Source organism: Scomber scombrus, chromosome 20, assembly GCF_963691925.1.
Source record: "Scomber scombrus chromosome 20, fScoSco1.1, whole genome shotgun sequence".
Classification (NCBI taxonomy): Eukaryota; Metazoa; Chordata; class Actinopteri; order Scombriformes; family Scombridae; genus Scomber; species Scomber scombrus.
In genome coordinates, this window is record NC_084989.1 from 208,843 (window position 1) to 222,194 (window position 13,352).

At 42.8% G+C, this 13,352-nt stretch overlaps 1 protein-coding gene across 1 annotated transcript in view; it reads right to left on the reverse strand.

Annotated features, from left to right (window-relative positions):
* cubn (cubilin (intrinsic factor-cobalamin receptor)) overlaps positions 1 to 13,352 on the reverse strand; it is a 125,323-nt gene that overhangs the window by 77,034 nt on the left and 34,937 nt on the right. Inside the window, exons 17-23 of the mRNA XM_062441464.1 lie at positions 9,394 to 9,584; positions 8,972 to 9,128; positions 4,420 to 4,595; positions 3,796 to 3,961; positions 2,975 to 3,200; positions 2,717 to 2,847; positions 796 to 985 (exon numbers count right to left, since the gene is read on the reverse strand). Coding sequence (XP_062297448.1) covers positions 796 to 985; positions 2,717 to 2,847; positions 2,975 to 3,200; positions 3,796 to 3,961; positions 4,420 to 4,595; positions 8,972 to 9,128; positions 9,394 to 9,584 — 1,237 coding nt within the window. The remainder of the gene's footprint in view (positions 1 to 795; positions 986 to 2,716; positions 2,848 to 2,974; positions 3,201 to 3,795; positions 3,962 to 4,419; positions 4,596 to 8,971; positions 9,129 to 9,393; positions 9,585 to 13,352) is intronic.

The following is a 13,352-nucleotide window of genomic DNA, read 5'->3' on the forward strand; positions in this document are numbered from 1 at the left end:
AACTAGAAAGAGAGATCATATTACTCCCAGTTTAGCTTCACTGCATTGGCTTCTTGTAAAATCTAGAATAGAATTTAAAATCCTTCTCCTCACTTTTAAAGCTCTTAATGATCAGGCTCCATCATATCTTAAAGAGCTCCCAGCATGCAGGCCTACTTGTGGTTCCTAGTATCTCTAAAAGTAGAATGGGAGGCAGAGCCTTCAGTTATCAGGCTCCTCTCCTGTGGAACCATCTTCCAGATTCAGTCCGGAGGGCAGACACCCTCTCTACTTTTAAGAGTAGGCTTAAAACTTTCCTTTTAGATAAAGTGCCTTGAGATGACTTTTGTTGTGATTTAGCCCTATATAAATAAAGATTGATTGATTGATTGATACCATTCCTGCTGCCTGCCGAGGCTGCAGATATTTAATGTACGGAAGAAGAAGCTTTTCATACAGTATTAAAGTGTGGACAACAGATACCCCTAAGATGTAAAATGTAAGTGGTAAATATTGACAATGAAGTTCCAGAGAATGTACCAATACCATTTTTATAACCTACTATAACTAGACTAGTTAAAACTGTTTCATATGTTTTAGTTCCCGAAAATATTATGTTGATATTAGACAGGACTTAAAAAGATAATGTTATTATTATTATTAGTAGTAGTAGTAGTATTATATTATAAAATAAATTATTATTATTATAATGGTTTATTATTACTTCTGGAAACTCCCATTATGGCATTTATAAACAATAGTACTTATTTTTCGTAGGCCATCATTTCAGACTGAATATTTTAAGTCTGTACTAACCTGATTTCCACAAAGTCAAAGTTGCAAGAAGGAGAGGAACCCTCCAGTTCAAAATTGGTGAAGTTGAGCATAATCTGCATGTTGACTTGCACAATGATCTTGTAGATACAGTCTCTGTTGGTGGGGTAGTAGTCAGGGTAGTTGGGTGAACTGAAGGATCCAGTGGGTGAGGTGAAGGTTTCACCACAGTCTGAGACATCGATTCATAGATAGATTTAAAAAATAGGTACAAAATAATTACAATTCAATGATGAATAAGACATATATATAAATACATATATACAAATTAATGGAACAACAACAATACTTCTGTTTTTTATGTTGTAGAGATGATGAGAGGGTAAAATTTGACCAGATCTTTGGAATCTGTACTAAATACTTTAGATTAAAAAAAAACAACCCCTGTATATAAATGTATGTTTGTGTGTGTGAGAGTGCATGTGTGTGTGTGAACAGTGAACAGGTGAGTGAATGTAACTAGTTCCTAACTGATATCATAACTAACAGCAGATTGTTCTGGATTGTTTGAATAATAACAAACAAACATTTACATAAAATAGAACATTTAGAAAAAAATTAAAAAGTGAGATTAATTTGCGATTAATCAAAAGTTACCTCATGAAATTCATGCGATTAAATATTTTAAATCGATTGACAGCCCTAATTTCTATACATATTTATTTTTGCACAGCTCTTAGTCCACTGAAAACTCTGTCATTATTTTTGTTCCACATTATAGAGCACACAGTGGGACTTTCCTGAGCACACAGTGGGACTCTTGCAAGCAAATACAAAAATTATTAGTCTGAACAGACAAAATTTGTCCTGTGAGTGCTCAACTCTGCCTACACGTTCACTCAATCTCTGCTCTTTGCAATGGCAGTAACTCGCATGCTCGCTCACAGCATCTCTGCTCCCTTTACTTAACTCTGAAAGCTCGCTCAAATTGACAGTGTACAAATAAATGTACCACAAAACCAACCAATCACAGACTGGGTGAAGCAATTCTGATTTGTATCCAATCAGGCTGCTTTAAGTGGTGCGGAGGACATTGGGTAAATCTTAAGGCTCTTAATTGATGTTTCTTCGATCCTCGCCTGAACCACAAGTTGTTCCGAAATGCCATTTCGATGGGCATCCCATGTCTCTTATTCCAGCTCTGAAGAGAGAGGAGGGATCTCTGAGGAGCTATGAGTGGCGATACACAAGAGCAGCCTCCACAGAAGTCTTTCACCTGCGGACACCCCCCCTTTATTTATTGATTGGCAGCTGCATCTGTTTGGACTGATCTGATAAATCACAGCATCTCTGCAGTTTGACACTGAAGTGGAAGACAGATTACAGAATAAACTCAAGTGTGACATTCCCAAAGCCTATATTTTGTTTTCTGATTCACCTTCTAGTTAAAAATCTGTTAATTGTCTGTCAACTTTCTAAACAACCTTCTTCATTTATTAGCAAGATGTTTCTATTCATGATATATTATTTCCCCCATTAACTGATATTATGGATGCATATTATATGTTATAATTGCTAAAATTAACACAAGGGAGAGTCTGTGTCACCAATAAACACATTTTAAACACATTTATATTCTATACAATCTGTCGTCTTTTTCATATATAATGCATTCAGTCAGAATATCAATAAATACAGATGATCCAGCTGTGATGAGCTGCCACCGCCATCAGAAACAGACATTGCTTCAGGTGATGCCTCGGAGGAAACGAAGTCTCATGTCTATAAAATCATGTTTCCTCGCTTCCTCTCTCCTCAAGTGGTTTCCTTGGGTACATCTCATGTCTCTCAAATCGCATCCACTTTTCCCCCACTTATTGGTTTTTACTGCTGTATGAAAGCTTTGCTGAGGCAAAGAAAAGTTTACCTAAGGAAACAACAACGTTTATCTTATCTAATGTACCTGTGGTAGCATTCATGGAGACATAGCTGGCAGAGAATCCCTCGCTGGCTAAACTTGAGTCTGATACAAAAAGCACGGTCATCAGGCTGTCAGTACTGGTGATGGATGGAGGCAATGAACGCCCGCAGTACCTGTACAAAGCATCCAAATCTTTTTACAACAAATAAAAAGCAATTATCTACATTATGCTGATTTTCAAAAGCCTTTATGAACTGTCAATTGGATGGAAGCACTACATGTTGTCATAGTATTATATACCTGCCAATGAGGGTTCCAGTCTCCACAGTGCCATTGTCGTATATCTCTAGGTAATCAAAGTTGCAGCTGGCATGGCTCTCCAGGTTGAAGGAGTCAAACGACAGCCGAATTAGGTTTCCTGGGGCAACGCTGATGTACCAAGTGCAGTTGGCACCATGTGGGTAGTTTGTGGGGTGGCCAGGGCTTGTGATAGCACCTGAAGGACTAGTAAGGGTGTCACCACAGCCTAGTGCAGATGCAAAATCAATCAATCAATCAATCAATCTTTATTTGTATAGCGTCAAATCACAACAAAGTCATCTCAAGGCACTTTACACATAGAGCAGGTTCTAAACCGTACTCTTCAGGTTTTAATTTTAAAGAGACCCAACATTCCCACATGAGCAAGCACTTAGCGACAATGGCAAGAAAACAGGAAAACTTTTAACAGGAAGAAACCTCAGAACCAGGCTCAAAGTGGGCGGCCATTTGCCTCGACCGGTTGGGGTAGAGAGGAGAGAGAGCAATAATAGGAGAGGATAATTGGTCAATTTAGAGACTGGTAGATTTTGAAATGTTGAAAAAGCAGCTGTAAAACACACTCATTTTAAAAAAGAACACTGGATAAATGGCTAGTGCTTGTGTCATGTTATGCACATCATGTACTTTTCTAAAACCAAACATGAACAGGTGATTCTTGTTCAAGTTTTTTTTAAATGCCGTAGGAGGTTTGTGCTTGTTATCTGCACCAATGTTCATGCAGTTCTTACAACAGTACAGTAATATGTAAAATCTTTGGTGACATACAAGTGAAGTATGCTAAATATTGATAGTGCTCTCACCCTCCAAGGCAGAGCCATAGGCTGCTTCAAAGCCATGATTGCTGATAGAGGAGTCGGTCCTGAAGCGAATGTACAGTGACCTCTGGGTAGACTGGACCCTGGGGGGAATCTCAACACCACAAAATGTCCCCAGCAGAGGAGAGCTAGACGTTGAGCCATCCCTGACCTGAAAGACAGAGGACACAACCCCATTACAACTGATTTCACTATCCCCTTTTCTAGGCATCCTACAAACCACACATTTATTTACGTGTATTTTTTATTATTGTTTCATTTTGTCGCATTTATCATGTGTCACCACTGGTACATACACATACAACGTACAATATGATGGACCGAAAGAAGAACAGGTCATGGGTAATACTACTATTAATAAGTAATACTACTACTACCACTACTACTACTTCTACTACCACTACTACTACTTCTACTACTACTACTACTACTCATAATACTTCCTGTAATTTATACTCCATCTCAAAGTGGTACACCGTTAAAAACATGCAACATAAAGAAAATAAAAGTCAAGATGAAAGAGTAAAAAAAGTAAAAAATAGTAATACCACAGTAGAAGTATATATATATACATAAATACATTTAAGTAAAATATTAACAATGACGTACCTCAACAAAGTCGAAACGACAGGAGCCTCCTTCAATATCAAAGGACAGGAAGTTGAGTGTGACCACATAGCCCTCGGGCTGGTTAATTACCCACTCACAGACCTTGTTGTGGGGATAGGCATTGGGGTGAAAGGGAGAGTGAAACTGCCCAGTCCCAGACAAAGTACCTCCACAAGCTGGGGAGAGGGAGAATTAATGGCTATTGGAATGAATATAGATGACAATGTATGAATTAAAATATTTGCCTGAATCTGTGACAATTCCTTTGACTGCACTGCCATTTATGGCGCTTTTCCACTACACAGTTCCAGCATGACTCGCCTCGACTCGCCTTGGTTCTTTTTGCGTTTCCACTAGGGAAAGTACCTGGTACCTTGTATTTCTTTAGTACCTGCTCTGGTGAGGTTCCAAGCGAGCCAAGCCAGTACTAAAATGTGACGTCGACACACTGCTGGCCGCTGATTAGTCAGAAGAGTTGTCGCTGGAAGAGTCATGAGCCATCCGGCATTTTTAAATACCGGCAGCAGCGTTACAACCATAGTTACAGCCATACAGCTCAATTTTCTTGCTTTGTGTGTGATAAGCCACATACAGCAGCAAGTACACCACTGCCTCAATGTCCTCCATTGTTTATGTGTTTTTGTTCGCGTATAAAACAAAGTCACGGCAGTTTCGCAGAGCCATGCTTTGACGACCCCGCCCACGTTGAGTAGGTACTTTTTTGTAATGGAAAAGGTCTGTTCTGGAACCGTACCGAGTCCAGGCGAGCCGAGTCGTGCTGGAACTGTGTAGTGGAAAAGCGCCATTACTGTGTGAGAGAGTATAATTACTGCATAAGAGAGGATGATTTGCTGCGTGAGAGACTGAGTTATACTGCATGAGAGAAGAAAAGTTACTGTGTGAGAGAGAGACCGAGTTACTGTATGAGGGACTGAGTTGTACTGAGCAGGAGAGGAGCCATTTACTGTGTGAGAGAGGAGTTCTTCAAAAGGACTGGCCATCAAAATAAGAGTTCCCTACTTCCCTTTTTGCACCTCACATATCACTGGGGAAAAAAGGAAATACAGTATCGAATTGAGTGCCACATGGGGGTCCCATGTCCTCCACAGACTCACTACCAGTGGGAGGGGCCAAAGGGGTCGGGTGGAACGTCACCTCTCTGGTTGGGAGGAGCCTGAGCTGGTGCACAAGGTTGAGAAGTTCCGGCTAGATATAGTCGGCCTCACCTCGACGCATAGCAAAGGCTCTGGAACCAGTCTTCTCGAGAAGAGTTGGACTCTCTTCCACTCTGGAGTTGCCACTGGTGAGAGGCGCCAGGCAGGGGTGGCAATACTTATTGCCCCCCGGCTTGGTGCATGTTGGAGTTCACCCAGGTAGACGAGAGGGTAGCCTCCCTCCGCCTTCGGGTGGGGGGACGGATCCTGACTGTTGTTTGTGCCTATGGTCCAAACAGCAGTTCAGAGTATCCACACTTTTTGGACTCCTTGGAGGGGGTGCTGGAAAGTACTCCCTCTGGGGATTACCTCGTTGTGCTGGGGGACTTCAACGCTCACGTTGGCAGCGACAGTGAGGGGTGTGATTGGGAGGAACGGCCCCCCCGATCTGAACCCAAGTGGTGTTCTGTTATTGGACTTCTGTGCTCGTCACAGATTGTCCATAACGAACACCATGTTCAAGCATAAGGGTGTCCATATGTGCACTTGGCACCAGGACACCCTAGGCCGCAGTTTGATGATTGACTTTGTAGTCGTGTCGTCGGACTTGCGGCGGCATGTCTTCGACACTCGGGTGAAGAGAGGGGCGGAGCTGATCACCACCTGGTGGTGAGTGGGCTACGATGGTGGGGGAGGATGCCGGTCAGACCCAAACGTATTGTGAGGGTCTGCTGGGAACGTCTGGCAGAGTCTCTGTCAGATAGAGTTTCAACTCCCACCTCCGGGAGAGCTTTAACCGTGTACCGGGGGAGGCGGGGGACATTGAGTCCGAGTTCCGTGCCTCCATTGTTAAGGAAATATCGATTCATCAATGCATTGCAATATATTTTTTCCCAATTCAATATCGATTCATTAAATCCTCTGAATTGATTCAAGCCCCTGGCCAGTGGGGGCGCAGTGAGCAACACCTCTGTGTGATTCGCGTTGTACGGACGGAGGCAGCACTCGACCAAACAACAACAACAACATGGCAACCGTAAACTTGTTGACAGAGTCAATGAATGAATGGGGATTAACCGAGAAAGTTCAGATGTTTTATGCTCATACATGTTATGAGTTATACCATGGCTGTTCATATGGGCATGAAAATAAATAATTATTTTAAAATTACCAACAGGTACTCTAATTAATTTTTGTGTTTTTCTACTTATTACTGAATCGATATCGAAGCATTTAAATCAATATCGAATTGAATCGATATCGAATCGAATTGGGACCTAAAGAATCGAATCGAATCGTGAGATTCTTAACAATACCCAGCCCTACTGGATTGGCAGACTGGGATGGTGGTCCCTCTTTTTAAGAAGGGGAACCGGAGGGTGTGTTCCAACTACAGGGGGATCACACTCCTCAGGCTCCCTGGTAAGGTCTATTCAGGGGTGCTGGAGAAGAGGGTCCGTCGGATAGTCGAACCTCGTATTCAGGAGGAGCAGTGCGGTTTTCGTCCAGGCCATGGAACTGTGGACCAGCTCTACACCCTCTGCAGGATCCTTAAGGGTGCATGGGAGTTTGCCCAACCAGTCCACATGTGTTTTGTGGACTTGGAGAAGGCATTCGACCGTGTCCCTCGGGGAGTCCTGTGGGTGGAGTACGGGTATCGGACCCCCTGTTATGGGCCGTCCATTCCCTGTATGACTGGTGTCAGAGCTTGTTCCGCATTGCCGGTAATAAGTCAGACTTGTTTCCGGTGAGGGTTGGACTCCGCCAGGGCTGCCCTTTGTCACCGATCCTGTTCATAATTTTTATGGACAGGATTTCTAGGTGCAGCCAGGGCGTTGAGGGGGTCCGGTTTGGTGACCTCAGGATAAGGGTCACTGCTTTTTGCGGATGATGTGCGCCATATGTCTCTCGGCTGGCCTGGGAACGCCTCGGGATCCCCTGGGAGGAGCTGGACGAAGTGGGGAGAGGGAAGTCTGGGCTTCCCTGCTTAGGATGCTGCACCCGCGACCCGACCCCGGATAAGCGGAAGAAGACGGTACGGTACGATATTTCAATTTAACATTTTTTATTTTAAAACAAAAATCTAATAATCGTTTTTTGGGTGGAATAAATTAAATTACTCTTCTTTTTCTTTTTACTCTGGTAGATTTTATTGCACTTGCAGCAACATAAGGAGAGTAGTTGTTACCTCCAGTTTTCATCTGGTTCACTGTCTGTGTGTGAGCAGCACACACTGAGGGCTCAGCTCCACCAGAGGTGAAACATACGGCTCTTTAATACAGAGATAATCATCATAGACATAAAGAAGATCTCTCATTAAGACTTTGCTTTCTTACATTGAACCAACCAAAACCAGCAAAACGTTGCTGTTTTGTACATTTAAACAGCATGCAGGTGTTTGAGGTGGAGCTGCAGGGTTGAGTAGAGGTGTGTGGGGAAGCTAACAGCTAACACAACAGCGTACTACAGCCGCTACCTCTGTAGTCGCTTTGTGGCGGAGCTACTTTGTCCCCCATTCAGTGTCCAGACCTTTTATATAGAACAGTGAGGAGGAATAAAGTAGCAGCATTCCTATATAGAAAAGACTCTCAGAGGAGAGCAGCATGATGACAGCAAATAGCAGCAGAGGCTAATGTTAGCTGCTCCTCTCCTCTGTCTCTGGGGTGGAGCTGAGTCCTCCGTACAGCAAACACAGACACACAGCGGTGGAGAGCTGTGACAACTTCACTCTAACGTCTTCGTCATCGACTAACGTCATTTAGATGCAGTAATGGTCTGCTGGCTTCCAACATCATTGTAACAATTTATTAATAGTTTGAAATTGACTTGCGGGCTGCCAATGTCTGCTCTGTGTGTTTGTTGTGATAATAATGTAGAGTATCACATTATATATTACTATTATACCTTTGTAATTGTCATCAGATCTGCATTGATCTCATATATGGCCTTTCGGCAGTCCAATTGACGGAAATCCGTCACAGCAACGGAGAACTTTAATCCATGTACATGAGCTGACAACTTTCATTGCATCATACAGCAGAAAAGATGCATAGGCAGCCAAAGTTGTGAAAAACAAGGAATGTGTTTCCTTAAGTCAAAGTAGAATATTGCTTCTTATGTCTCCAGTGTTAGACTCATAACCTTGTGACTTCAGTAATGATATTCAACAGTAAGTTAATATTCAAGATTAAGGTGAGTTTGGAGGATTTAAGGAATCTGAAGGCACTATTGGATAGTAAGTGGAACTTTTCATTATTGTTGCTCTACGAGAAATGTGATGGCATCCAACAGAATAGGCATAATTTCACTAATACAAGAAATACATTATAGAAGCATATCACAGAATAAACCATACATAAACAGGATCATATCACGTAAGTAAATATTTGGAATCTCACCAACAGCATAGACTGCCCTGAAACCGGCCCGGCTGACTGAACTGTCAGACCTGAAGCGAATCCATAGGACATTGGAGGATGAGATTATGGGAGCAGGTAGGGAGTTCCCACAGTATCTCCCTATCAAAGGATCAGTCTCCATCCTTCCATCACGGACCTGGAATAAAGGGAGGCAGAGTAAGGAGAAGTGGTTAAGAGGAGGACAGAAAGAAGAAACAGGCAGAGAGATTGGGGAAGAATGAGGAGGAATAATGTTTAGATCATTATATATTTAGAGATAGTGGAAGATTAGTGAGGTGAAGATGAATAGATGGATGGATGAGCCACACACTCCTACTATGGGGGGGGGTATAAAAAATCGTATTTCCAGAAATAAATCAGGACAGACATTTTGAGTTATAAACAAGTTCTACTAATCCTACCTCTACATAGTCGAAAGTGCAGCTGCTGTGACTTTCCAGGTTCATGTTAGTGAAGTTGAGGGCCACCTTCTCACCCACTGGCAACGTGATCAAATAGATACACTGGCGGTTGTGAGCATAGTCATTGGGCCAGTTCGGCGAGATGATGACGCCCTCACTGTCAGTGAAAGTGCCACCACAACCGGGATCACCTAAGACACAATACAGACCAGGATAAGGGCTTCCATTACCTGTCCACACAATTACAAAAAGCAGGGCAGCTATTCATTGCTGTTATGGGTGTCATTCACAAAAGCAAAGTGCTGCAAGTACTGTTAAAGTATTTACCTTTGTAAATGCTTTGTATAGTATCTTTAATCTCATATTTGTGTGTAATAGTTTTTTACAGCAAGCAGTTTTCTCTTAACATTCATTTAACTAAAGACTGTCAATCACATATCAAAGGTATCATTCACATGAGGGCGGAAGGGGTGTGAACGCGATTTGGTTGGGCCTGGACTTTAATGTTGGGCCTGAACATCAGCACATGGTCCCTTTGGTCCCCTGTTTGTTTTCTAAGGCCTGTATGTAAAAAGTAAGGCCTGAGTTTTCCCCACATGCTCAAACATAGAAACCCAGGTAACCCCTGAGATTTTCATCCCTCATTGGCTGAGGTTTCTTCGCTCTCTACTCTTTTTTTGCCACCCTTGCTCTTCACCAGTCTACAAGTAGGCGGGGCACGAGTGTCCTTCCGAAGCGCCAATGGCCGACAGATGACAACGCAAGTGTGTTATCTTTTTCCTTTCCCCCTCTCTTTTAGAAGCTTCACCCAGCTCGCGGGCCGAGAGGGAAAATTTCCCTTTGCCCCTGAACGCATCATTCGGATCCGCAAGACTGTAAACACAGACCGCCTCCAAATTGCAGGCAGAAGGGACAGAAAGTTACAAACCAAGTAACAAGATCTCTCCATGTGGTGGACCGCTGGTTAACTAAACCCCGGCCAGCCACCTTTCGTCGACAAGGCTGATCTTTCCACCAGAGGGCCGAAATCAGCATCGCTTCAGCCGAGGATCAGAACAGCATCGAAATGTCCCACGGACTTAAACGCCACACACAGCTCGCACCGTCAAATCTACACTGGTAGATCAACAAAAATTAAGAGTTTATTCGTCTGGGAAGAGCTAAATTGTGTGTTGTAATGCTAGTTAGCATTTAATCTCATGGCTGCATAAGCTTGTGTTTTGTGACCACCACCATGGCACGTTTGATGACTCCGACGAATCTAAAAGCTGCAGTCTGTTAATGCATGTTAATCAAAAAGATTTTTTCAGCTTCATTTTTTTTTTGTACTACTACATTTACTTTGATGATGACTTATACTGGAGAACATGGTATTTTCAAGTAACAGTACTTTTACTTAGCTGAGATTTTGGCTAGTTGGCTCACATTAGTTAAAATGTAATAAAAATTGTATTTTTTAAAATATTCTTAATCCAATTGCCTTCCCAGGGCTCTAAAGTCAATATTGCAATATATGGACAGCTATTTAAAAAACGTGGACCTGTAGATGAGTCACGTGGTACACCCGCCCAGGATGGCTGCTTAAGTCGGAGCGGAGCTCGTTGTTCCCCCAAACCCTCATAAAAAATAAGTTAACGTCGATAGATTTGTTTTATTTTGGTGTAGGTCGAGCTAGTACATTGGGATGAGTCAGAAAAGCCAATATTTCACGCGTAACCAGCCTGCTACCTCGCGAGGGAAAGTTGCTCACAACTCCAAGGCTAACTCGTTATCTACAATGGCGGAATCACCTGTTGCATCGAGTCCAACTAAAGACAACGTTGCCGCTGAGTTGACTACCATAAGATCTATTCTTGAGCAGCTAGCTCATGACATGACTGCTGTGAAAGGTGGTATCGAGTCTCTTAATGAAACTGTTAACAATCTTGGCGCTAGGGTTGAAGAAGCGGAGACAAGAATCTCCCATTTGGAAGATGAAGAGGCTAAAGCTAGCTCAGTGAGAAATGACATAGTGAAGCAGAACCAACGGCTGCAAGAGAAACTGACGGCTCTGGAGGGATTCTCCCAACGCCAGAATATCAGAATCTCTGGTGTCAAAGAAGGAACCGAGGGCGCTGATTTGGAGGGATGTTTGAAAACTCTGCTGTGCGAGGCGTATATTGAAGTGGATGCTTGGTACGAAGTGGACAGAATTCATCGAGTGGGCCCTGCACAAACATCTGCTGTGGCCGCGAGACCGAGACACATCATCGTCCGCTTTCTGCGGGACAAAGCCAAGACGACTGTTCTAGCTGCTGCTAGGAAAAAGAAGCAGATCATCTGGCAAGACATGAGGGTCCGTTTTTTCCAGGATTACGCGCAGGAGGTACAAGAGAAACGGAGGAAATTTGACGAGGTACGACGCTTGCTACAACAACGCGATATTGTCTACTCTCTTCGTTATCCCGCCATCATGACCTTCTCTTTGGATAATCAACGTCATCAGTTATCAACTCCAGCAGCGGCTAAGCGGTTTCTCGGCGGCCTGGCATCGACAAACTACCCGGCAGATGAGGATGGAGGTCGGGTGCTTTCCAAAATAGATGACAGCGGTTAATTCATCTACTATATATAGTTAAATCTAACGGTATGTTATTGCTTAGACATCCACTTTATCTCCCGGACGTTATGCTATTCCCAGCCTTTTCACAAACTGTGTAGAGCTAAACTATGCTCACTTCTTATTTTCATTTGTGTTAGAAAATACAGAGTTGGTCTTAAATAAGGCTGGGGACGAATGTCTATGGCAGGAAGATTTAGGATTTTCCTGCAGTGTGATTTTGTTGAGAGTGCATTTGTGCGATCCGGGACACTTAACCTAATTTTACGGCGTTTTTTTGTTGTTGAGATACTAATACAGGGGGAGGGGGAGGAACGTGTGAGGAGGGAGGCCTTTAATGGGAACATTGAGTGCTACGGACCAGCCTTATTCATGTTACTCTGGGCTCGGTTTTGCCCAATTGTTACTGTTCATGTTGTTTTTTTTTTGTTTTTTTTTTAAGATGTTGTGCCTAGTGTTTTGTGAATCTATAATGACCTCTGGGTATATGATAATGTGGAATAGACAAACTGTAGTCCTCTGGGCTAGTTGTCAAGGTACATTAATGTGGTTTTCATGGCTTTATGTAAAATAGTGTCATGGAATATAGCGGGTTGCCATAATGTAGTTAAAAGGAAAACAATCCTGACATATTTAAAACAGAAGAAGACAGACATTGCTTTTATTCAAGAGACACATCTTGATGAAGAAGAATCTTTAAAGCTGAAGAGAGACTGGGTGGGGCAAGTGTTTTATAGTACATTTTCCAGTAGGAAAAGAGGGGTGATCATATTGATTAGGAGGAATTTGGATCTCCGGGTATTTAAACATTATGCTGATCAAGAGGGTAGATGGGTGATTTTGGATGCATGCCTAGAGGGGCAGAAAATTACTTTGGTCAATATCTATGCCCCCAACTCTCCTCAACCTGAATTCTTTCATGAAGTTTGTAACCAAGTGCGAAATATTGGGAATTCAAATATTGTGATTGGGGGGGATTTCAACCAGGTCAGGGATGTGTTTTTGGATAAATCTTCCCAACCCAGGCGAACTAATGACCCTGTATATGTTGCTGTGGATGTTATGTCAGAGGAATTGGGCCTAGTGGATATATGGAGACTGCTCCATCCTCAACAAAGAGACTATACATTCTTCTCCCATCCACATACTACTTATTCTAGGATAGATTATTTCCTTGTCTCTCGCTCTTTGGTGAGTGAAACTATTGGGTCCTCCATTGGTAACATAGTTGTAACTGATCATGCCCCCATAGAGTTTGTCTTATCTTGCAGAGAAGGAGTGAAACCTTCCCTTAGGTGGCGTCTAAACAACTCATTATTACAGAATAAGGGTTATTGTGAATATATCAGAATAATGATGA